A 23657-nucleotide genomic window follows, 5' to 3' on the forward strand; every position below is an offset into this window, starting at 1 on the left:
TCCTCTCTTCCGGCAAGGCCGAGCATGCCCTGGCAAACCTTACCTGGTGGGGAGGGGATGTGTGAGGTGGACACTGCTGAGCGGCCACAAGCCTGGTGACCTCCAAGGTCGAATGATTCATCGGATGGCTGGCTGAGTGGTGTCACACAATTGTCCTCCTGAATCAATGGGTCTTCACCTGTTTGTGGATCTAGATTTCCCCTCTCTTGTCTTGCCCTGTCGTGGAGTCTGCCACATGTCGATTCTGGCCCTGAAGACCTTTGGAGGCTCGCATCGAGGTTCGATCGTTCAAGGGAGGTGAAACAAAGCATTATCGCGGCTGCAAATGGATGTTTGGTACCATGTTTCGTAAGCTGACGAAATCACCGGAGTCAGTAAATGAGGTTGAAGGCTCCAATGTGGACCATGTGTTTGCGTGCTCTGGTACCTTGCAGAGGCAGATGGCCTTGAAGCCGACCTTGTTCGAGGAACAGGCAAGGTGCCAAAAACAAGTCCCGGAGGGGGGAGCAGGTTCTCAGAGCTCCCGGGGCCCTACGAGACACACCTGTTACGTAGGCTAGTGGGCCACTACTTCGGCCTGGTGAGCCACCCCATAGGCTGGCGGGCTTACCTACCTTTACTTGGTACAAGGACTTGTGCGTGTACTTGGTCGTAATGCCCAGTAGGGCTTGCTTGGCTTGTCCGAAGACTGTTAAGGTCCCAAACTGACGGCCTAAGTACCCAGTAGATGCCGGCCACCGCCCAACCGCCGTCTGTGGTTTTTGTGGTGCCTGCAGGCACTTTGAATCTTGATGGATCAGCGAGCTCATTCCTTCCCGACGGCAACGGCAGGGACCGCTCTTTGAGATCAGCATCGATCGTCATCCTTCATCAGTCATCAGCGCGCATCTCACTCAGATCAACTCCATCATCTCCGTCATGGATCAAAGATCACTTGTATAGGTACTTCCTCCGTACCTCGTACTCCGTTCCATACTCTGTCCAGAGCCTACACTGGAACCATTGACCACGATCTCCTTTGCGGGTTCCAACGGATGTTCCCCGAAAAGCTTGCCCCCCTTGCCAGGGGGTCACTCTGTTCAGTGCTCAGTGGCCTCAATACGAACTTTTCAAGCCCTCCGAAACCCATTTTGGCCACCCACTGGTGCTAACGCTCCACTGTCGAGCCTCCCCCGCGGAAGTCGATGACGATGCTTCTTCCGATCCCCGCGAAAACAGCCCTATTTGCTAGGGCTCTCTGTCACAATGATCAGGCCTCAGCTGACCCGTCTCCTGAAACAAGAATGACATTGCCTGACGCCGAGAAGACCTAGTTCTAGATCTATAGAAAAGATTCTTCCACGCCGCGGGCCCACGACAATGCTGGCGCACCCTAGCAGGGCCGAAACGAGTTACACTACTCGGTACTGCTGATACTATATCTGGTTCTGTGACATTCATGCCATGTTCGATTCGATGGACAAATGCGACAAGAGACAGACCTAGAACAAAGCACTACAAACCCTAGTCGCTCTAAGGAGTCCAGCCGACCACGACGCTGCAGAGCCACCTAGACGCACGACATCATGGAGACACAGCAGAAATAACGGCCAAGAATTTCTGTGTCAAAATTGAAGCACCCAACCATCGACCTTCCTAATCTGTATATTCTTGTCCCAAGGCGCATGCTGACTAACACGAACCAAGATCATGCACGATTCGATTGGACGATTTGCCCGAGTATCTCAATCAGGAAGGCATTGCCTGAGGATCTCGTATTCCAGCCTTGTCCTGAGAACGCGTCAGATGTCAAGCCGCCACGGTCGCGCAATGTAGCATTGGCCCTCGAACCGAGAATGTACCCCGAAAACCCCAAGGAGTTGGACAACTTGCTCTTCCGACCATGCGAGAGAGAGAGTACGGCCAACAGCATCCCCCCTCGATGCCTCCGGCTACTCGGAAAGCTGCACCCTCCACCTCTCTTGATAGGCCAGCCCCGCCAATCCCCCATTCCAAAATGTCTGAAAAGGCGCGTAACCCATTTTCAGTAGCTCATCGACGTCCGGAAATCTCGCTCTTGATGCAAACCAGTTGACTAGGTAACAAATTACTAGGCGGAGTGATGATGAAACGAACAAAGAACCCTAAGGACAAGGTACTTGGGTATTTGTCACATGGGTTGCTGTGGACCTCGGTACATATCTCGTAACGACTGAAAGTGGAAAAAGGAATGGAATAACCATGTGATTGATGGAGAGATCTCTTTATAAGTAGGTAGCTACTACATAGTCAATCGAAGGCGTAGTATGAAGACCGACCGCCCACCTCTCTTGAGTTACTACGAAGATGTCCAAATCCTCGACTCTACCGCTCGTGGATTACCCGCGCTTAGTCGGTCACGGCCATTCAAGTACGTGAGAGTGACAAGGAGACTGGATGAGAACTACTAGTACTTGAGGCCGTAGGAAAGAATTTGAAACACTTTACAGGCGACAAGCTCAGGGTGGAAGATTGAGGTCAGAGGAGGCGCTAAGGCAGCGACGGCTATCGTATCTTGAGCACCACACCTGGCTGAGCCCTGGCTGACCGTTCATAGTCTACGGATAGCTGGTTGTCCCTTTCAGCACTGCCAGCTCCTAGCTAGACCTGTCATGGTTGGCATCCATGCACTGAGAAAAAACAATGCTGCACCGAGGATCGAGCTCTTCCTGTCCCCCAATCTTCCTACTCGGCTGTCACAAAGTTCCTTCAGTCCCAGCGTTCCCTACCGGGTTTGCTGTCGTCGTTCCAGTCCCAAACTCCTTCGGCCCTTGTGTTGTGCTCGACCATAATCTCATGTCGGTCGATGCCGGCTCTGATGTGCCTCCGGCCAATACTGGGCCATGGAGTCGTGGATACCACCTTCTCTGGTTTCCATCCCTGATATCATAGTGAGCAGTGGGACTTGTATAATTCCTGAATTTTCTATCCACATCGTCTTCGCCTGAAACCCTGTCCACAGAACCTTTCTCGGTCAGCAAATGTTGTACGTGCGCATGGCCAAGATAGAGAAAGACTCACTGCCGTCTGTCCGTCATCGAACTCAAGAATGCACTTTAGGACAAACTGAATGCGCATCTTGCCTTGTCGGTGTCAGCCTTCAACATACCCAAGGACCCTAAGGAATCCGGCAGAATAGTTTCCACACAGATATGACCAGACAAATCGACATAGGTCTGCACAAGCCTCCCAAGCCTCGAAAGGGCTACACGAATTCTGATTATGATCTATGTTAATCCACCCAAACCCACGCCCATGCCAATAGGGCTGTAGATAATTGGTATGACGACAGAAAGAGATCTCAATCGCACGAAGCAGAGCAGGGTCAGCTGGGGAGAAATCTGGCATCTCTATGGGGATCTCCGGCTTGAGGGGAGCCATGCCGTTGAAGTCGACATCAAACGTGGCTTCTGACAGTAATGTTGGCTTCGCCTCAGCAAGGCAGGCTTTGGACACGAAAACGAGGTTCAGGCCAATACCACGGTCGCGGCAGATGGACCGTTTTGTCGCCTCACGGTCATCCCTTCTGGTCACTACCGTTTGCCCTCGGGCTAAAGCGCGATCGACATTGATGCGAATCCTGGGAGGCAGGTCGAAGAAGGATTTGCGAGATCGCTCCCATGGTGGCCCCGAATTCGAAGTCAATGAGGAATCATTGGATGACGACATTATTGGCGACGCGCCATACCTTTTCGGATCCGTCGAGAGAGTGGTTAATAATGACGGGGGGTGGCCGGCACGGGGAGGCGGCGGATGGCAATGTCGCAGGATGACGAGGTTGACGGAGGAGTTTTGTAGACAGGATCGTGAGGATAATTCGAGTTGAAGGCCACCTGTCAGCGAAAAAGCCGATGAGATGTCAGATGGTGGAGTGAAGAGGTCAAGAAGAGACTTTAAGGTGAAAGATGAGACTGAAGTGACAATCCTCACTCAGCACCCGCGTTGCGGTGTCTGCCCATAGGCACTGCTGTTCTGATTCTCCAGTCCCCCTTGTTGAACTCCTTGAGTCCTTCTGCTCGAGTGATCGGATCGTTGAACGAGTCGATGAGATTTTGCGGTGAAGTTTGTCATCTTCTCTCACATCGAGCTGGGACGCTCGGGCCTCCTCAAGGTCGCTTGCTGATCCGTTCTCTTTATTGAGGCATATGGTATCGAGAGGCGAGGCAATCTCTTCTTGCGGCATTGCATCATGGGCGACAAGTTATGCTCCTGGCTAGTATATGCCTTGGCTGTGCTGCAATGAAGCCCAATGTTGACTGATCATATACTCGAACATCCCTTCCTCATCCTCGAAATGAGCTGGTTTGACAGGAGCAGGTTCGGCTGCCTGGATTTCGATCGCCGTCCCTCCTTCCAGCACTCCCTCAATCCGGACTTTCCATGAGTCCAGATCAACGGCAAACTTCTAGGGCCAACGGTCAGTCGTGGTGGATTTGGCATCCGCGATGGTGGAGGAGCTTCTCTCGTACCGAGTGAATTGTCTCAGCGTTGTCAGCAAGCCACAAACTTCCTTCCAGGACAACTCTTCTCTCCTGCTGCCCTTTATCCTTCAACATCTTTTTTATATATATATGGTCGAAGCGATATCCTGTCAACAATGTTTGGATTGGGTCAATTTTAACCTTTTCGATGAACGTCTTCGTCAATCTCGGCCCGTCAAAAACACTGTTGTCCACAGGACCAGTTTTCCTCAGCTTTCGAACCGTCATAGTGCGCACCTGGGTCATCTTATCAAAGACTTGATGCAGCCAATCCGTACTGAAGCAATGAGTTTCCAGAATCACCACGTGCCGCATCACCTCATATGCCTTGGGAGAAACTATGCATGGAGTGTCTCCTGGATGGTCTGTGAAGTCGAATGTGCCCGTTGGCAGGAGGTATGGCGTGACCTCGCTTTTCCATTGTCTGCACACTGCTAAGGACGCGAACGATGGGGATGGGAGTCGATTGGCTTGGTCTGTGTCCATCGGAAAGTTGGGCAGTTGCAGCGGCTTGAAGACAACTGCCCGGAAGACGTATTCGTAGACCTTGCTGCGGATCTCTGCCGGCAGCTGAAACCACAACACCATCTCTGGATACTCTTCAAAATATTTGTGATTCCACACAACCGGCTTGTGGGCCTTTATATCTCTCGAGGAGAATTCGTGGACTAGTCGAACTTAGTATAGTCAGCAAACAGACTGAAAAGCAATCGAAAGATGGCGCTCCTGTACGCTGCACATGAGGCACGATTAGGACCTGCGACCTTTTCAACAGCCGAATCATATATGCGGAGGTCGGAGGGGGGCCAAATGGCAGAATGTTCTAAGAAAATGATAAGGGGCTGACATTGCAACATCGGAATGCCATGGAAATCCCTCTACAACCCTCTGGCATCCGCCTCAAACACCGCATCAATGGCAAGTCCAGTAGAGGGAGACCACCATCATCTTAGGTCAGAATAGGACGAATGTCGGCCTTCGCTGTAACCAGCAAGGTCAGCCTCAGCCTCATCTCCAAAAAGTGGCTGACGAGACAACCCAAATGTAAGAGATGTTTTGTAAGACAAGACATGGAAAAGGGGTATCTCTTCCTTTGGAAACGACCTTGGCGGAGTGGAACGACAAAGCAGAATGACCTGCTAGGGCTTATCAAATAGGATGTCCGCTTTCCACAACCCAGGCGATGACCAACGAAACTGACCGCCGCTCCTCTTCGGCTGATGAGAAGCCAAGTGGTATTGCCCCTGATGTGACGGCTTCATTTTCTTCGCGGCATTCAAAACAAGAAGCAGGATTTTCATTGCAAAGAATGGGGCAATTGTTGTAGGGCTGCTCTAGAGGGAGGCGCGAGAAAGAGGCAGAAAGGAGCAGAGCGGTGAAATGTTTGACGGAACTGAACAGAGCACGGGCGCAAAGGGCATGAGTCTTTGTCAGTCGTCGGCACTTCAACAAAGCCCGACGTGCTGCCCCAGAAAGTCCCCAGCTCCATGAGAGGACTCTGTCCTTTCTCCGGCGAGAGCTGGGCTGTCAGCAGAGGGATGCCAGGGGCGCCACTCCCTTCCTATGTATTGGGGTACACGAACAAGGATTCAACCATGTAATCAATCACCCAGCATTGCGACAAATCGATTCCCAATCGTACGTAGTCCGACGAATGCACCGACCAACCGCTCGCTCATCAATCAAACGAGGCAGTCCGTCGAGGTGGTGTACGGGGTTTGATGATGATATCCTGGATTACTCCCCCTTGGGCCATGGGATGCCTACTTACCCTACCCAGGAGCGTGTAAGTCTGTATATGCGAAAATAGCAGCCAATTAGGTATTGATTTGGCCTTTTTCAGTCCCTGATGATGCATCTCATCATCCCAACCCATCCCATGTATGTACGGATTCCCCTCCGGGTCAAAATGAAGCTCTCATCTCGCCTGTCCAACGGCTAACTCGACCCGTCCTGCACCACTTGTATGTTGCAGACTCGATCGATAGGTTAATCGTCCGTGATGCGGTTGCAGGACCTGTCGAATTCTGTCTCTGACTCGTGTGCTCGCGGAGGGGTCGTCCGCATTGTCCACGCCGAAGGCATACCCAGAGTGCCCTCCTCTCGCCTACGTTGACTCAAAGCAGTTCTGGCTCCTCAGACTGGCAGTCACGTTCGGACAATGGGTAGCAATAGCTGCATATGGTTTTGCCGATCCGATTGTTTTGGTTGATGAAAATCCCAGGCGCCGTGTCGGGTAGAACGAGGCCCCCGTATCACTCCCTCTCGATCTGAGAGTAAGTCTGTCAATAAAAGAAGCGTCGGAATCGTGTAGCTTCTATTTCACTGACTTGGGAGCATCCTGGATCTGGTAAGGAGATCACCGTGTCTGTCCTCTCAACCCTCTTCCAACTCCTTGAGCCGTGCCTCCCATGCGTCTACACCCCTCAATAACGTCTCCAACTCCTCCTTCTCGTCCTCCAGCTTGATCCTCCTCTCCGCGTCCAACGGGCAAAACACGTAATTACCCTGTCCATCAAACTGCAAGATCATGCTGTGGTACTTCCACAAACTGCGTCGGTGACTCACGGTCATCAATGTCGTTCCCAGGCCTTTGGCCGTCTCGTACATCTTCCTTTCCATTTCCAGTGTTACAGAGCTCGTGCATTCGTCTAGGATGGCGTATTTTGGCTTGTGGTAGAAGAGGCGAGCCATGGCTATGCGTTGTTGCAAGCCGCCGGAGAAGACGTCGCGCCATTCTTCCACGGCGTCCCATCCGTTAGGTCTGTTGACGATGGATTCAATCTCCAAAATGGAGAGGATCTGCTTGAGTTGCTCTTCCGAACCATGCTTGGCCCGGAATTCACGCAGTGTGTCCGGATAGATGATTTGGTCCCTGAGTGTGCCTCGACTCAAGTATGGCCGTTGGGGGATGTAGAATATATCTTCGAACCTGGGTTTCTTCACAGACCCGCCATAAACGGGCCAAAGCCCACCCAGGATCCGGAAAAGAGAGGATTTCCCACATCCATTAGGACCAACAATCAACAGGTGATCGCCAGGTTTGATCGCAAACGTTAATTTCTTCACTAGAACATCGCCATTCGGGCTCACGATGGGGACGTCGGTGAATTCGATGTTTTCGCTTTCTTCAATCGTCCCTCTTCCTCTGAGCACTGCGGCGTTTTCGTCTGTCGAAGCCGAACTGACCAGCTTCTTCTCGAATCGGCCCGCCGACACTTCGTCCATGACGTCTAACAAACCGGCAACACGGGATGTGTAACCGGCTAGTTCGGTGATTTCCTTGTAGGAGAACATGATGCGGCCGAAGGCGTCCGAACTGCTCAGGAGCATGCGCCGGTTTGTGACGAAAGACTCAGTATGGTCCCCCCTCGATTCTCCCGGGGTGAGATTTTGACCGGGAATTTTGAAGAAAACAGGTAATGAGCACAGAAGGAGGCCGAGGGCACCCCAGAAGTATTTGATGACAAAGTCTTCCATGAAGCCATGGTAGAACCGTCTCCTTAATATGCGATTGACATGTTTGATCAGCGTGAAATAACCCTTGTCTAAACCGTCCTTTTCAGCCTCGTGGCCGGCATATAAAGCGATCTCTTCACTATAATCGATCAATCTCGTATGTTGGAAACGGAATTCTCCTTCCAATCGTGCTTCGTCGGCCACGTATTTTCCGAACGGCGGCGTTAAAGCGCGCATGACGTTGGCAGATATTTGTACGAGTAGGGCCATAGCGAAGAGGCCTTCACCACCGACAGATTTTGACAGGGAATAGTTATATATCACCATGTCGAGGAGGGGTTTTGCCAGGTTGGAGTAGAGTTCTGCGAGGGAGTTGGAGAAGCGAGAGACATCGACGGTGATGAGTTGGTCGGCGTTCTTTATTCGATCATCGAGCGCCGAGAGAGTGTAAAAGGTCATATTGTTGAGATACTTTTCGTGGATGTATTGTGTTAACCTTGTCCTGTAGGCCAGCGCAAGGCGCGTCTGGTGGTACTGAAGCATCGAGTTCGTGAAGGTTGCAGGCACGGCCACCAACATCCACCACACAAGACCCAAGACGAATTCTCGTCCTTTGCCCCGGACGAGTGCGGATACCACCTTGCCATCGAGCTCGGCAACATACAGAGAGAGGAGGGTGCGGATGACGAGAAAGACGCTGTGGGAGATGATGAGCCTCAGCTCTTTGCTTCTCCAGCCGGGTATCACGATTTTGAGGAGGCGCAGTAGATTGCGGAAGAACTCTCTATTGATCTCGACCCGTTTCTTTCGATGTTCCTCCTGTTGTTTTTTGTTCTTCGCATCTGGGTCCTCGGGTGTCTGCTGGGAATGTCGAGCCCGCTCACGCTGAATCTCGGCTTGCCTCCTCGCGGCGGCCTTTTGTTCTGAGATGGCATTGTGGATCCGATGGATCAAGGCAATGACTAGGGTAATGTAGATGGTTCGAGAGATGTTCGTGCGGTGTTTGAGGTAGAGGGAGGTCAACTGCGAGAGGATTTGCTTGACGCTACGGCCTGGGGGCAGCAGTTTGGACTGAGCCGCCATTGTGCCGCCGGTGGGTGAGTTTGGTGAGTGTGAGATGGAACGAGGGTCGCATGTAAGAAGGACTAAAGGGGCTCTATCATATCATCATCGACGTGACGGGGGACAGAGATACTCTGGTTTTGTGCACATGCTTCAGATGAATGAGTTCAAGACGCGGCGAGGCGGGAAGCATTCCTTGCTAGACAGAGGGGATCCACGAGCCTCGGCCGATGAATGCATGTGCAGATCTGATCTCCTTACCAGGGACAAGAACAAGGCGTATACTGAGCAGCACCCAGTGGATTAAGGCGTTCTCTACTACCAGCTACCGACCTTCAGACGCTCGACCTCTATCAACACCGAATGCTCTATACGTTGGGTGACTACAGCATCTCATTGTCCGTATCTCATGGCAGGTACCTATAACCACAACAATGTGCATCATTTCTAAACGTTCATTATCCAGCCAGTCAATCCCAATTCCTCCTTCAGCCTCAAAACCCGCCCATCAATTCTCTCAGCGTAATCGGTTTCCGAACAGCATTCGAGAAGCCTTCGTGGAATGAGACCCATACTCGATCTTCAGCCTTTGTCCGTAGCTTCCCTACACGTTCCCTTGCACCCTTACCGGCCGACGTAGGTCGGCTTTCATTGATGATCCGACCAAAGAAATCACGCTTGGTTCCAGGAGCCTGGGAAGATGCTTCCTTCGCCTTGTCGGCAGGACGCTCGTTTTCCTTGTTAGCCTCTCCATCAACCTCCCCGCGAAGGTCCAATGTCGCAGAGCGACCCTGTCGGACTAGCGAGTTTTGCAACAGCCTCTCCTTTCTGAGCTCTTGATCGAGCACCTGTCGAACTGCATATCGAACCGGTGCGGCACCTGAACGTGATTTATCCATGTGATAATTCAGCAGTGTATCGAGGGGTCTGGCACCTTTGTTAGTGGGATCAGTCTTCAACTCAATGGACGTTAACTCACGGCTCCATTCGATATACATAGCCGCCATTCGAGTGAGCACCACCACCCTCAATTTCCACGCGGACCTTCTCAAATGATACATCCAAAGCCAGCATTGTTCGGACTGCGTTGCGAACACAGACCTTCTCAGACTCTTTCCGCACACTGGCAACACTGGCAGAGCTACCGGACCCTCCAATCACAATGGGCTTCACATCTGGAGCCAGCATCTTGCCCACATTCGGGACCAACTCTGTCGCAATATCGTCAATAGAGCTAAATAATCTCAACAAAGACGCTGAGAAATTTGACTGCAGCTCGGTGAGCAAACTCCGGTTCTGCTTCTCCGCCTCATAAGCAGCGAAATCTGCTTTCAGGCCGCTGAAAGGGTGGACATCCTTGACTTCTTCCTCCGGCAATTCTTCATTCCAGGCCACTCTACCTTTGTCGACAGTGGCGAAGAGATGGTGAAACCCACAGGCGCTAGTATTGAGGTAGGGCGTCAATTCCCACTCCTGTCCTGAGAACACTCGACTTGACAAGCAGTCATGAAAATGAAGCCATTCGTAACTTGCATTTGGTTTTGACAGTTGTACGTCGTCTTGAAACACTTGTGTTGGATATGTGGCGAAGCATTCCGTCATGACTCGGTCATGATCTCCACACGTATCAACCATCTCTCTCAGGGCCGCGATTGCTGCCCGTTTGCGAAGATTCGCGACTCCCACGGGGTTGCTTTTCGAGTCAGCAACCAGTCTCGCGTCGTCTGCGGAGAGAGCAGCTGGAAGATCAGGCAAGCCAGCCCCTTCCAAAAATATGCGCTCAACAACCTCTCTGACACCACCTCGTCCAAGGCCTTTCTGTCCAGATCGAGCTTCTGCAAGCTGGGGCTCGAGCCATTGGCGTGTCAATTTGGGCTTGGTTTCGTTGGCGCGTAGTTTATGCGCAATCCATTCGGCTTGTACGAGCACACTTCTGATGTCGCCCTCTCCGGACCCCCGGGATCCTGGCCCTCTTTGCTTTCGCATTGCCAGCCCCCAAGCGTTTTCGCACAGCCGGCGAACGGCGTCATTATCAGAGGCAATGCACTCTTTCTCGAAAACAGCCCTGACTCGAGCAATGACCTTGTCCAGTGGGGCTTTCCGAACATGGACAATCTCAGCGACGGAACTTGTGCGTAATGGTCGAAGTGAAGGTGCGAAGACGTCATTGCATACTAGGATCAGTGGTCTGAGCATTCTGAATTTGTCGCCCTTCTTTCTGCCTCTCACACCGTCTTGGTTTCCACTGCCCGATGCGTTCCTCTGGTCGAGCTGCACGAGGTCGATCAAAGCCTTGACAAATCCGCCTTCACCACCACTTGCACTAGAACCTGTGGTGACCCCATCGACTTCATCTACAACGACGCAGACAGGGCGCCCGGCTTTTCTCGCTTTGCCTTGTTCTTTGATTCCACGCACTGTCTCCGTTCCAAGAGCATCTTTGATCCTGCCTTTGACCACGTCTCGGCTTCGGTCGTCACTGGCATTGATTTCGAGTACCTCATATCCCGCTTGCCTGGCGCACACGTGGGCTAGAGTGGTCTTCCCAAGACCTGGTGGCCCAGTCATAAGCAGGATCTTTCGGTGTTGTTGATCTTGATCTTTGTCGTCAAAGGCCCTCATGGATTTTAGTTTTGCGCTTCCCGGAAAGACTATGTGATCCCATGCTTTAAGCCATCGGAGGACCTGCCGATGGGTTCTTTCGTCACCCACAAGCTCGGTGAATTTCTTTGCGCGATACTTCTCGGTCCACATCTGATAAATGACGGGCTTTGAGCCTGCAGACGGAGCATTTGTGAGCGAATCTGAGGCCTGTTGTTGATTCTTCCTCTGTTTCTCAAACTCGTCAAGTTGTCGCAGCGTCTTTGCATCGTCCATAAGCTTGTGGATTTCAATGCCATAGTATGCTTTCTTTGCACGACTTGCACTGGTTGCCGACCGCTGCGCAATAGTCTGCTCATATGACACAGCTTCAGCCTTTTGTCTGATGCGAATGTTCAATGCTGTGCCAGAGGATGTCTGTATGGTTACACCTCTGTGTTGCCGCTTTCTGAGCATTGGGCGAGGAAGGGGAGGTAGATGTGGACTAGAGGGAACATCATGCCTTGTTGCAGTCCCCGGTATAACATCCGTATATGCGAGTTCTGCGACATCCTCCCGAAGTGGTGGGAGTGCCGACTCCTTTTCTATCCGCCGTTGTAATTCCTCCACATCCTGGGGCTTGTTTTCGGCCTTGTCTTCGTCCTCATCTTCATCGTCTACCACTATGAACCCGCCCAGCATCTTAGTCCTCTTTGTTTGCTGCTCGGTGGGAAATGGTTGAAACAGACGGCGCTTCTTTTTGTGGGGAGGTACAGGTGGTGATGAGCTAGGCGCATAGGCTATGGGAGAGGAAGAGAAGACCATCGTGTCAGATACGAGGCCAAGGTCGAGGCTCGAAGAAGGCAGCAATTCGTTGAATTGTTCAGGATTGCATGTGTAATTGGGTCGTGGCGGTAAATGCTTTCGAGGGCGGCGAGGTTGGGAGACGACGGGATTATGTTAACAATTTCTGTGTGTCTAGAAGTACAGTCTTGTGATCAGGATTCTGGATTTCGCCGTTTTGTAAGGGGTAGTGACATTTCCATTCATTTGGCCTTGATGAAAGTTACAAAGTGAAATCATTGACCCAAGTTGTCTGCACACGCGCGACGCGCTTCTCCTTCTCCAACTGGAACGCGTAAAGGGACCCCAAAGTCCCAGGCAGAGAGTCACCCCCCATTCGTCATACCCTGCTGTAACTGTAACAGTCTCGTCTGACAAAAGCCTTCTGATGAAAATGGAAACGATATCCGGCAAAATGATAGCAGACAGAGTAAAGCACCTTCAGTTAAGTGAGGGAATGTCGCCGTCAGACCGGTCAGCTTTGTTGCTCCTCAAATCTCTGGCCCTTTGTAGCAGCGCAGCGCGGCGCAGTCAGACTTCATATCTACGAGACCCTTTGCTCCATACATTCCAGCAAGTGTTAATAACTAAAACAATGTCGCATGGGGCATGTTTCCGGTCGCTTCGATCCCTTTGTCTCAGAGACACCAATCAAACCCGCCTTACGCTCCAATGCGACTCCCAATCCGCCGAATACATTTGATCGCATCTATTCGACATATCGTTTCCGATCACCTCAACTTGAAATGCCCAGAGAGAATATAGGAGATATTTCCGCAAAAGACTTTGCGGAGTAAGTGAAGTCCGTGCGAAATACGACATCACCCATCTATACCTTCCAGATACTCAGCATGGCTCAAGCGACGAGGTTGCGCTGACCAATGCGTATGACGGAAGGTTACTATCCGGCCCATTGCTGGATATCTTCGTCGGGCCCGAGGGCCGCCGCTGGTCCTTACATCAAAACCTCCTCATCCACCATGCGCGCTTCTTTGACGAATCATACACTGTTAACGGTGAGCACAAGCGCATCAACGATGGCAAATTGGAACTCCGCGACGAGGATCCAGGCGCATTCGAACTGCTGGTGAAATGGCTGTACCAGGGCAAAATTGACGATGTCTCATGGATGCCCAAGGACGTCAAATGGGACTATGCATTCACATGCCAAAAACTCTACCTCCTCTGCGATACCATCGGGCTGCAAGAACTCAAAAACCAAGCCATCGACCAATTCCGGCGGGGATGCCATGAGGCGGGCCTCGTTCCCGGCCCCGAAGAAATGAAGCCCATTTATGAGAAAACTCCGCCCAGTTCTCCCTTTCGGAAACTCGTGAGTAAGATTGCTGCGAGACAGATCATGGACCCCGGGTCGGAGAAAGATGCAACCAGCTACAGGGAGTGCTTCGCCAGCACTCCGGACTTTGCAGTCGATGTGATCAATGCGATCAAGGAGGGCAGTGGTGGGTCTCTGTTTGACGATCCAACAGAGGGTAATGGGTGTCGGTATCACGAGCATGAGGATGGTGAGAGCTGTCACAAGACGGTCAGATTCAAGGATAGTTCGTAATGGGAAGTGCGGTTCGCGAAGAAGAAACCTGGAGACACGGAGACACGGATGCTCCTCTAATGGAATACGGCGATGCATCCATTGGAATCACCAAATCTATGTGTCTCCCAGAATGTCAATCTGGAGGACGTATGGAGTTGTTTCGGAGTGGCTGCATTTGTGGCTGTACGACCCTTCAACGAATCACTACGACGCAAGCCATTTTAGTGAGAGGTCCAAGATCACGACGGGAAAGGCAGGAAGTACCTCGATGAAAATATCCGTCTGCTGGCTCGGTGCACCCCGACCTCGACTGCTTCGGTTATATACCATTGGGAACATCTATCGTTCGGCATCTAGGACAAGGCATACGGGGGCATCTCGTTGACCTAGATCAATAGTCGCTGGGTGAAGGGCGCAATCAAGCCACTAAACCTGGAAATCGGGCAGCTTTACGAAGTTATCAGGAATCAAAGCTAGTGGAAATGGTTTCGTTCTTTGACCACCTGGGTTTCCTCTCGGCTGCATAGATGAATCCTGATGGCCCTTCAGAATTTGACTGGCTCGAGATAGTGACATTGGAAGCCCAACACTACCTTCATAACCATAAAATTATGAGATTTCCACCCACTCTCTCTTAGGCAGTGATAGATAATATTGACATGGCTGAATAACCTGTAAGCTTGAGATTATATTTAGCGAAATACATTGTCTAGCTGTTGTCTATTATTTAGGATAACAGGCAGGCATACGCTATATAAGTCATTCTTTCGCAGTGCCAACTTTTCTTTCCACAGCCTCCTCAGGTAAAAGAACGGCATGGAAGAACTTTCTACCTATTGTCACGTGACATAGCCTCTTGGCAGTGGATCGCATTTCGTTCGCCGCAAACTTGCGAGGTCGTGTTGCTCGCGGCGCAGTTTCGCGACAGGGTTTCAATCTCGAGCCAAAAACACCAAAAACCCATCCGCTTAAGTGATGTGTTCAGCCCTCTTGGGATTCCTGGGTGCTTAAAGTGTTTGAGACAGACCCCGCGCACACTTTGGCCTGCACTGGAGCTTCATCCAAGGCCCTGAAGGATTGGGAGGGCTCATAAGTTTCATGATACCACAATGGACGATACTCAGCCACAGCCCGCCGAGTTGAAGCACGAGTCTTCAGACGCTGTCGACCTTGGCGCAAACGGCGCCCATGTCACTGCCGCCGATGCAGCAGAGACACAATCGAGAGGTACGCGCGTCATTGCCCGGAGCACTCTCCCTCGTTCATTTGCTGGCTCCCTCTGAATCCAAGACTTACCTGACGAGATTCTGCAGATACTCAATCATCAGCCAACTCAAATGGAACGACGTCGGCCAATCCTTTAGATGCCCCCAAGTCACCGCCGGCTCAAGATGATCCAGACGGCGAGCAGGAAGATGCTGAGATGGGCGGAGTGGACGAAGACGCAAAAGTCGAAGATGTTGATGCTGAAAAGGATGGAGCGGAAGAATCCCAAGAAACGCCGGCCGCAACACAAGCGACAGATGGTCAGGCAGCACAGGCAAAATCCAGCCTCGAGGCTGCAGCCAATTCACACCTCGTCGCGCAGACACATCAAATCATCCTGCCCAGTTATAGCACATGGTTTGACATGCACACGATCCACACCCTAGAAAAGAAATCACTTCCAGAGTTCTTCAACAGCCGAAACCGCAGCAAAACACCCGCCGTTTACAAGGACTACCGCGATTTTATGATCAACACCTACCGTTTGAATCCCGTCGAGTACCTCACGGTAACTGCATGCCGAAGAAATTTGGCTGGTGATGTCTGTGCGATTATGCGGGTACATGCCTTTCTAGAACAATGGGGCCTCATCAACTACCAGGTACAGTGTTTCCTACCTTTTTTTTTTCCAGAGTCTATACTAACTGCAACAGGTCGATCCACAAACTCGTCCCGCGAACATAGGTCCCCCATTTACAGGCCATTTCAGAGTCACCGCGGACACACCTCGTGGATTGCAACCATTCCAGCCCGCGCAAAATACTTTCACAACGCCTGGAAAACCTCATCCCTCAACTGATCGGGCCGCTTCGGCAACCCCTGCTTCAAAGCCAGATCTGAACCTTGAGCTCCGACGGAATGTCTACGACGACAAAGGCAAAGAAGTCAAAAAGACTGAAGACTCAGAGAAACAAACAAACGGCGAAGGGGCGACCACTAATGGCGCGAGTTCCGGCGCTGCTACAACCAAGGCCATGGACGCTGCTGCAAGGGAACCCATCAAAAGTTTCAACTGCTTCTCATGTGGAGTTGACTGTACGCGATGCCGCTTCCACTATGCCAAATCAGATCCCGTTTCAAGCAGTGCGAACCCCAACGAGCTTAAGTACGATCTATGTCCGAACTGCTACTTTCAGTCTCGAATGCCGGCAAACCATCGCTCGTCCGACTTTGTCAAGATGGAGGAGCCAGCATATTCACATATTCCCGACAAAGATGCCGCCTGGACGGATTCAGAAACCCTCTTGCTGTTGGAAGGCCTGGAGAATTTTGATAATGACTGGAACGAGATTGCCAAACATGTTGGCACACGAACTAGGGAGGAATGTGTACTCAAATTCTTGCAACTCGACATTCAGGATCAGTACCTTGAAGACGGACCATTGAACGGTGCCTCTGCGCTGAAGACGCTGACAGGAAGGAGTGCCATCAGTCAACTGGACAATCCGGTGATGTCAGTCGTCAGCTTCCTTGCGCAAATGGCAGATCCGGACGTGGTTGCCGCGGCATCAAACCGCTCTATTGCAGTCATGCAAAAGCAGCTGCGGGCGCAGCTTGAAAAGGGTATGGGCGGAGCCGAAGAAAAGGCGACGGGAGAGATGGAAAAGGGAGAAGTAAAGTCAGAAGATCAGATGGAAGTCGACGAGTCAGCCCCTTCGGCAGAGAATCCGGCGACTGAAGCAAATGGCTCGACGAAAGTGATCAATGACATCGCCACTACAGCACTGGCTGCGACTGCTGCACGCGCCAGTGGACTTGCTTCGCATGAGGAAAGAGAGATCACGCGGATGGTGTCGGCCGCCGTCAACCTCACGCTCCAGAAGTTTGAGTTGAAGATGGCGCAATTCGCGGAAATGGAAGAAATCGTCCAAGCTGAGCGAAGGGATCTCGAAAAGGGCCGACAGCAACTTTTTTTGGATCGGCTGTCGTTCAAGAAGAGAATGAAAGAGATGGAGAATACATTCCGCCAAGCCAGCCTGAAGGATCCGCAAGAGGGCATGCGCATGATGCAGGAGGCAGTGAGCACCAACGCGGGCCACAAGTTTGGCTTCCAGTCAGAAGGTGACAGAGGCGAAGGAATGGTTGTCAACATCACCGCTGATTCTGGTGACGCAAGGACTATGGAGCTCTAGAGGAGAAATCCTCCGGGGGAAGGTGCGCAGCAAGCCCTGCGCATGATGCGAGAGATGTATTCTGCACAAAAGAAAGGCCCAGGATTCAGTTTTTCAATGTACTGTTGAGGATGGTGAGGACACAGCTCACCCCATGACTGCTGATGTCCGTGGCGGCGGGAACTATGGAGCCTTAGAGCAGGGATGTATTGGACTTGATAGCTGAGGGTAAGGAGGTATTGGGCATGGCGTTCCTGTTCTCATTGTAGTGTGCTACATTAGTCACAGTGGAGGACTAACTCTTTCAAGGAAAAAGAGAGGAAGGGACAGAGGCTGCGAGGTTGGCATTCGTCGAATATGTTATCATGAAGGATGCGATATTCAGAAGCTCAAGGCTTTGCAAACAATGGATTTTGTACTTGTACTCTGTATGTTCCTCAACGAGGCTGAGGTCTTTGTGGCGCAAGGCTGCGAGAAGAGAAGAGAGAAGAGCGAACTACAGCCGAAATTACCCGAGCAGCCCGAGGCAGCAAGCGACGCACGGCGATTCAACCGACACCGGGTCTTGCATCCTGCATCCTCCATAGGAAGAGGCTCTGACGCAAGGATCGATAGACCGCTGTTCTTCTCATGTTGTAACTCTCTTTTACGTGCTTTTCCCGCAGGATATAGACCATCTGGTGTTCTTTGCAATTGTCTCTGGTCTCTGGTCTTCTTTTTGATTTCCTTCTCTTCTCTGCGGAATCTCATCCCTTTTTGGGGAAAATGGTGGCCGAAGATGTATGTGTTCTCGCTCCCCCGTGTGATAATACGACAGTTCGCCCCTTCAGACACTGAATGGTCTTCTAACAATCGAGACAATCTGTATAGTCGTCGAACAAATCACCACTCGTTTCATTGATCGCTGGGGGCACAGCAGGTGGAGTTGAGGCTACAATCACTTATCGTAAGTGTCTCTCGCATGCTTCTGCACGAAACCTCCGAGGCGGATATCGAAGGCAGACAAAGTCGACCGTGAGAGCACAATGAGACCTGACACTTTGAGGACACCTCGCAGCATTTGAATTTGCAAAAACACGCGTCCAGCTGCATGAACAGACGCCGACTCGAAATCCCTTCCTCGTCATCAAACATGTCATTGAGCAGGAAGGCCCGCGCTCACTCTACAAGGGGTGCTCGACTCTCGTCGCGGGAACCGTGGCCAAGGACGCCATCCGGTTCATCTCCTTCGACACTATCAAGGCGCAGTTCAAGGACCCCGAGACCGGCACGCTGTCGCCGCTCAGGAATCTGATGGCCGGCATCACCGCCGGGGTCGTCGCGAGCACTTTTGCAGTGACACCGACAGAGCGGATCAAGACGGCGCTGATCGACGATGCGCGATCGGAGCGCAAGTTCCGCGGCCCCGTCCATGCCACGGCGACGCTGATCAAGGAGCATGGCATCGTCAACGCCCTGTATAGAGGCTACGTCACCACGACGCTGAAGCAGGCCAGCACCACGGCCGTCAGGCTGGGCACCTATAACATCCTTAAGGACTTTGAGCGGCTGCGCAACATCCCGCAGACCACACTTACGACGTTTGCTAACGGGGCCGTCGCCGGGACCATCGTCGTCTTCGCCACGCAACCGTTCGACACGCTGAAGACGCGCGCACAGTCCGTCAGGGGCCAAGGTGTGCTGGAGGCCTGGAACGGCGTCATTGATGACTACGGCTTTCGCGGACTCTGGAGGGGCAGCACGATGCGACTAGGCAGGACCGTGCTGGCGGGAGGCATTCTGTTCACCACGTACGAGTGGATTGCCGCTTTGATCCAGCCGGCGTTGGAAAAGACCAGGCTCGCTCCCGCCGCCGCTGCCGCCAGGGAATGAATCAATGGGGCGATGACGACCTATCATCTCTACAGCAGAATGCATTTATCCATCCACCTCACACATTACAATAAGAATCGTGTCTGATCGTCCCTCCAAGAACGAGAAACCAACTCAAAAGCCGATTCCACGATAAGTTCTCGAGGGCCGCCGTCAAACTGCACTACAGAGCGAAAGACATCCTGTACCTCCAAACGCTATTTTCGGGGTTCTGCAATTGATATGTGGGTGGGAGTACCCAAACCCAAAAACATCGCACAAGTTGAATGATGAATGACATCGAGCGAGGGTATATGTCAAGGGCGAAGCCGTGCGAGAGCGAGAGCGCAAGACACCAGACAATCCAACGAAGGTCGAGATAGGGGAGATAGAGAGTGAGCAAAGTGTCGGAGAGGGAGGAAGAGGACTTTTGTGGAGGGACTCAAGGCAATGGATGGAAAAAGAAACCCAAAAAGAACCAGGGGAGGGGGGAGAGAGAGAAAATCACGAGCTCGATAAGGTCTGCACCTTACGCCTTAGCTCTTACGCCTTTCTTTCATCGTCCGACCTATCTATGTCTGTACCTATCGACACCCGTCCCACAACCATTTGTATTATATCACATTATACTAAATGTTGTTACGCAGCACTACATCACTCTGCATACAGTGTATTGCATCCTAGCACGGTGCAATTTTGCAAATCATACGCCGCGGCGCATGAGAAAGAGAAGTCTAGGTTGGCTATTGTACTGTGGGACGAAAGGAAATAGGGATAGAAGCTCGAGAATTGAGGATGAACTCCAACCGGAGTGGAACAAAGGGTCATGGTAAAATGGAGGCTGAAGAGAAAATTGTATAATGAGTACTTGAGTAGATACAGACCAGACACATAGACACAGGATGAGGCCTTTGGAAAAGGCTCAGGAGCAACTATGGAAAGAAAGACGATCGCCATGCTCCTGCTTCGCTTGCTTGCTCGCTTGCTTGCCCGCCTCACGCGGCCCCATCCACTCTGCCGCCGCCCGTATCACAGCACCTCCAGGACATCCCCTAAGTGCCTGCAGTTTCCCAAGAGCAGCCCCGGCCATGGCCATCTAGGCCTCTGCCCTAAGCTCTGAACGTAGCCTCCGGAGAGGCTTTTGAGCATAGGCACTGAGCTGCTCCGTCAGCCGGGCGAGCTCTGGCCGCATCTCCTCCATCAGAGCCTTCCTCCCAGATCGCTCCTCGTGGTTGTCCAGGTTGACAGGAGCTCTGCCCTGGGTCATGGTGCTGAAAGCGTCGCCGGCCACGCCGACCCACGCATCAAAGAAGTCAACGAGCTCGCTGACCTCGTCGTAGGCAACCCAATCGACAGCTTGGACCAGATATGCGAGGTCGTTGAGGCTTTTCTCGACGGCCTCGATCGTCCTCAGCAAGCGCCAGTATCTGTAGCCGAAGCGCGAGAACCTCTCCAGCATGCTGTACAGGGCCTCAAATTCACGGTCGTAGCCTTGCCGGATTTCACGAAACAACCTGAGCCAGTGTCTGCACGCGCGGGCGAGGTCCAACTGTTCCAGATCTACCACACAACACCCAGCAGGATCTACCTCTCGCGAAGTGCCCATGGGAGTCGGCGGCCTGGGAATATACGGGGTTGGTGGTCGCGATGGCGGATCTCGTCCAGCTGGCCTTGGGGTGGGATTCTCGACAAAAGTGATGCTGGTTTTTCTGCTGGAGCTGGAGGCCTCCTCGTCCGGTACGAGGGCTTTAGGGTCTTCGAAGAATCGAGAGCCTTGTTCATTAACGAGGAAGCGGCCTAAGGCGGCCATCGAATCTGGATTGGGAATCTCGCTTTGGTTGGAGGCTGGAGCACCTCCAGGAGCACCGGGCGGCATGCTGGCACAAGAGCCGTCGCCTTGTTTGCGCTGGAGCTTCCCAGCCAAGGAGCTGTTTCGCCAGATGCGTGGAATTGAAGAAGACATGATTTGCGTGGGTGGAATGTAGCGATAACGCTTCTGTTGTCGTCGTTGACGGTGATGGTGATGGTGATTCCTCTCTTGTACGACAAGGCTCGACGTTTGGATCAGGAAGGTGCTGGTGGTAAGATGAACAAGACCGTGGTAAGGTAGAAAAAATACGAGTAGAGCAGAAGAAACGCAGGGCAACTATATAGAGCTTTTTTGGTCAAGTATTTCTGTTGTTTCTCGAGGACTGCCACCCACAGAACTTCTCCCGTAGAAAGTCTGGTAGAGCACCCAGTTCACTCGCCGTCTATGCGCCAAGCATGTTGTTCTGGGTCAGCCAGAGACATTTTGCCTGATCCAGGAAGACAATCTGCGGTTTCCTTGTGGAACAGCCATCCACAGCTCGTATAAGTCGTGTAGGAGGGTGTAGTGGGAGGGGTGTGATGTGAAAGAGAGTCTGGATCCAAGTAAAGGTCCTCCATCAAGTTGATCTGAAAGTTTTGAGAGGCAACCTTCTGAGAGTACTTAAACCCCGGTGGCAGCAGGACAAGAAGGGACATTATGCCATCCTCTTCAAGGACGATACTCGAGACTCTCATTGCGCCGAGCCCGTTTTCCAGACCCGTCAAAGAGCATCTACACTCCACCCGGACCGAAGAAGCGAAGAAGCTTATTCATCAGTTATTGCGGTTCGCCGTGTGCCGCAAAGACAAGAAGAATCTCGTTTGCGAGGGGAGTCCCCGTACACCAAGAAAAGAAGAACCAAAAGCCATGGATCATCGATTCTTCAAGCGGTGGCTCTGGCGTTCGACACCAAAAAAAGCATCACACACATTTCGAGTTCACACGAAGCTCAACTCAGAAGAAGCGCTCCGCAGGTTCCTCAAGATTCGAGACAGCCTTCAAATGACCAAGCAGGAAATCGTCGACATCTGCCGAATGCTAGAAGAAGATGGCCAACTGCAAACTGCCTTGTTCAAGGCGGACACTGAGCTCCTCGTCACCATCCTGGCGGTACGGACTTACAAAGTTGGGGAGAGGGAGTATATCGGGGCGGCAGTGCTTGCTTTGGAGGCTTTGATGTTGCGAACAAGGGCGCTGTTTCTGAAGGCACACCCAGCCGTCTGCAGCTATCGAGGCTCAACGCCGAGCGAACTCCATTTCCTGGCGAGGACGCTGGCCCAGGAGATCCACCAGAGCATCAAAGGCTTAGCTAGTATGCGCGAGACGGTGCGGAACGAGGTTTATCCTGATGATGTGGCGACCGCTGAGGTCCAGACCAACTGGAGAGCATGGATTTGCCAATTGTACGGGCGAGGAAGCAATAGCGGCAGAGGGAGGAAGGCGGAGAGTGGCAACAGCGTCCACCGGGCGAAAGAACATCATGAGAGGGAGCACCTGTTTACACGAAACGGGTGGGAGCACAATGGAGGGCGTTGTCGGTGTTTGGACTATGAATAAAATGTTGAGACTGAGGCCGGGGAGCAGGCAAGGTAACTGGCAACAGGTAACGAGTAACAAGTGGACAGGAAAGAGAGCTGGGTCTCACTAGGCTAATAGTCAAGGCGAGATGGACGTGATTTGGTGCGGAGCTATTCGGGCATTTTCTCGTATTTTAGGAGGGCCAAGGGGAGGCTCACTAGGCTTTAGGTATTGGCTATGGTGGCTAGCTATTTCTAGGCGTTCTTGTTAGTTAAGCTTCTCTCCGGTAAGGGTTTCCCAGTGCCAAACGCCCAGGCTTCACTAACCATTCAAGCTCTCTAATAAGCACCCCTTGGCCACCCCAAGCAAAACGCCCCCCCCGTCCGGGGGACTGCTATAGGCTTGTCTTGCTTCGTGTTATCCGCCGAGGCCGCCACCGATGTAACGCCAAGCGAGTCGCCTGCGCCCAGAGTCAGCCCACCACTTTCTCAGAACTGTAATCCTCCCGGCATTTCACGACGCCCATCATCTACACAAACACCAGAGGCTGCATTCAGAAAAAGTCAGAGTATGATTCGGAGTCGACAGATACCCAAACGAGTAATCCCATGGAACTTCGACAGAACACAGTCCGATCTCTTCCATCTCGTATCGCACCCTTGCGTCCTCTTTCCGATCCATCTTCGTCGAGGCCTTCTAGAATGCATGTTAGAGACCCTGACGACCTTGGAGATACTGGTGGCCGCAGCGTCACGATTACATACCTACGACGTCCATCCGTCTGTCCTGTGTGCCATCCTCTCGCCTACGCTTCCAATGCCTCCCCGACCTGTGCCGGTCGAAAGCCGGGCGATGTCACGCTCTGGCATCTGTGATTGACACTCTAGCGCAAGCAGCACATCAACCCATGGCCTTCTTGCAGACGACGCCACCATCAGCAGCCTCGTCTCATTCGTTGCGCCGTCCCAGATCCCCCGCAATTCGAACAGCCAGCAAGGCCAGCTCCTCCACCACACGAGCTGGGATTCTGGCTCCTATCCCCACGAAGGAATGGATCAATATTCCAC

The 23657-nt window shown here is 52.3% G+C and overlaps 9 protein-coding genes across 9 annotated transcripts; 4 read left to right on the forward strand and 5 right to left on the reverse strand.

Moving 5' to 3' along the window:
• Positions 1 to 2727: 2727 nt before the first annotated feature.
• Positions 2728 to 3687, reverse strand: Z519_04916 (uncharacterized protein; the record flags this gene model as incomplete). Its single annotated transcript, XM_016762658.1, has 3 exons — positions 2728 to 2898; positions 3040 to 3101; positions 3270 to 3687. 3 exons carry the CDS (start codon positions 3685 to 3687, stop codon positions 2728 to 2730), a joined length of 651 nt encoding a protein of 216 aa, XP_016621605.1.
• A 544-nt stretch (positions 3688 to 4231) lies between these two features.
• On the reverse strand, positions 4232 to 5087 carry Z519_04917 (uncharacterized protein; the record flags this gene model as incomplete). Its single annotated transcript, XM_016762659.1, has 2 exons — positions 4232 to 4423; positions 4488 to 5087. 2 exons carry the CDS (start codon positions 5085 to 5087, stop codon positions 4232 to 4234), a joined length of 792 nt encoding a protein of 263 aa, XP_016621606.1.
• A 1788-nt stretch (positions 5088 to 6875) lies between these two features.
• Z519_04918 (uncharacterized protein) lies at positions 6876 to 9041 on the reverse strand (the record flags this gene model as incomplete). Its single annotated transcript, XM_016762660.1, has 1 exon — positions 6876 to 9041. The coding sequence occupies one exon, from the start codon at positions 9039 to 9041 to the stop codon at positions 6876 to 6878; it is 2166 nt and encodes a 721-aa protein (XP_016621607.1).
• Positions 9042 to 9514: 473 nt separating this feature from the next.
• On the reverse strand, positions 9515 to 12425 carry Z519_04919 (uncharacterized protein; the record flags this gene model as incomplete). Its single annotated transcript, XM_016762661.1, has 2 exons — positions 9515 to 9947; positions 10000 to 12425. 2 exons carry the CDS (start codon positions 12423 to 12425, stop codon positions 9515 to 9517), a joined length of 2859 nt encoding a protein of 952 aa, XP_016621608.1.
• Positions 12426 to 13045: 620 nt separating this feature from the next.
• Positions 13046 to 14013, forward strand: Z519_04920 (uncharacterized protein; the record flags this gene model as incomplete). The annotated part of the gene is made up of 2 exons (XM_016762662.1): positions 13046 to 13236; positions 13305 to 14013. 2 exons carry the CDS (start codon positions 13046 to 13048, stop codon positions 14011 to 14013), a joined length of 900 nt encoding a protein of 299 aa, XP_016621609.1.
• A 1091-nt stretch (positions 14014 to 15104) lies between these two features.
• On the forward strand, positions 15105 to 17393 carry Z519_04921 (uncharacterized protein; the record flags this gene model as incomplete). The annotated part of the gene is made up of 3 exons (XM_016762663.1): positions 15105 to 15222; positions 15309 to 15862; positions 15915 to 17393. The coding sequence occupies 3 exons, from the start codon at positions 15105 to 15107 to the stop codon at positions 17391 to 17393; spliced, it is 2151 nt and encodes a 716-aa protein (XP_016621610.1).
• Positions 17394 to 18137: 744 nt separating this feature from the next.
• Positions 18138 to 19244, forward strand: Z519_04922 (uncharacterized protein; the record flags this gene model as incomplete). The annotated part of the gene is made up of 3 exons (XM_016762664.1): positions 18138 to 18152; positions 18243 to 18318; positions 18430 to 19244. 3 exons carry the CDS (start codon positions 18138 to 18140, stop codon positions 19242 to 19244), a joined length of 906 nt encoding a protein of 301 aa, XP_016621611.1.
• A 1075-nt stretch (positions 19245 to 20319) lies between these two features.
• On the reverse strand, positions 20320 to 21186 carry Z519_04923 (uncharacterized protein; the record flags this gene model as incomplete). Its single annotated transcript, XM_016762665.1, has 1 exon — positions 20320 to 21186. One exon carries the CDS (start codon positions 21184 to 21186, stop codon positions 20320 to 20322), a length of 867 nt encoding a protein of 288 aa, XP_016621612.1.
• Positions 21187 to 21729: 543 nt separating this feature from the next.
• On the forward strand, positions 21730 to 22629 carry Z519_04924 (uncharacterized protein; the record flags this gene model as incomplete). Its single annotated transcript, XM_016762666.1, has 1 exon — positions 21730 to 22629. The coding sequence occupies one exon, from the start codon at positions 21730 to 21732 to the stop codon at positions 22627 to 22629; it is 900 nt and encodes a 299-aa protein (XP_016621613.1).
• Between the last annotated feature and the right edge of the window lie 1028 nt (positions 22630 to 23657).

The sequence above is a fragment of the Cladophialophora bantiana genome, assembly GCF_000835475.1.
Source record: "Cladophialophora bantiana CBS 173.52 unplaced genomic scaffold supercont1.6, whole genome shotgun sequence".
NCBI classification, from domain to species: domain Eukaryota; kingdom Fungi; phylum Ascomycota; class Eurotiomycetes; order Chaetothyriales; family Herpotrichiellaceae; genus Cladophialophora; species Cladophialophora bantiana.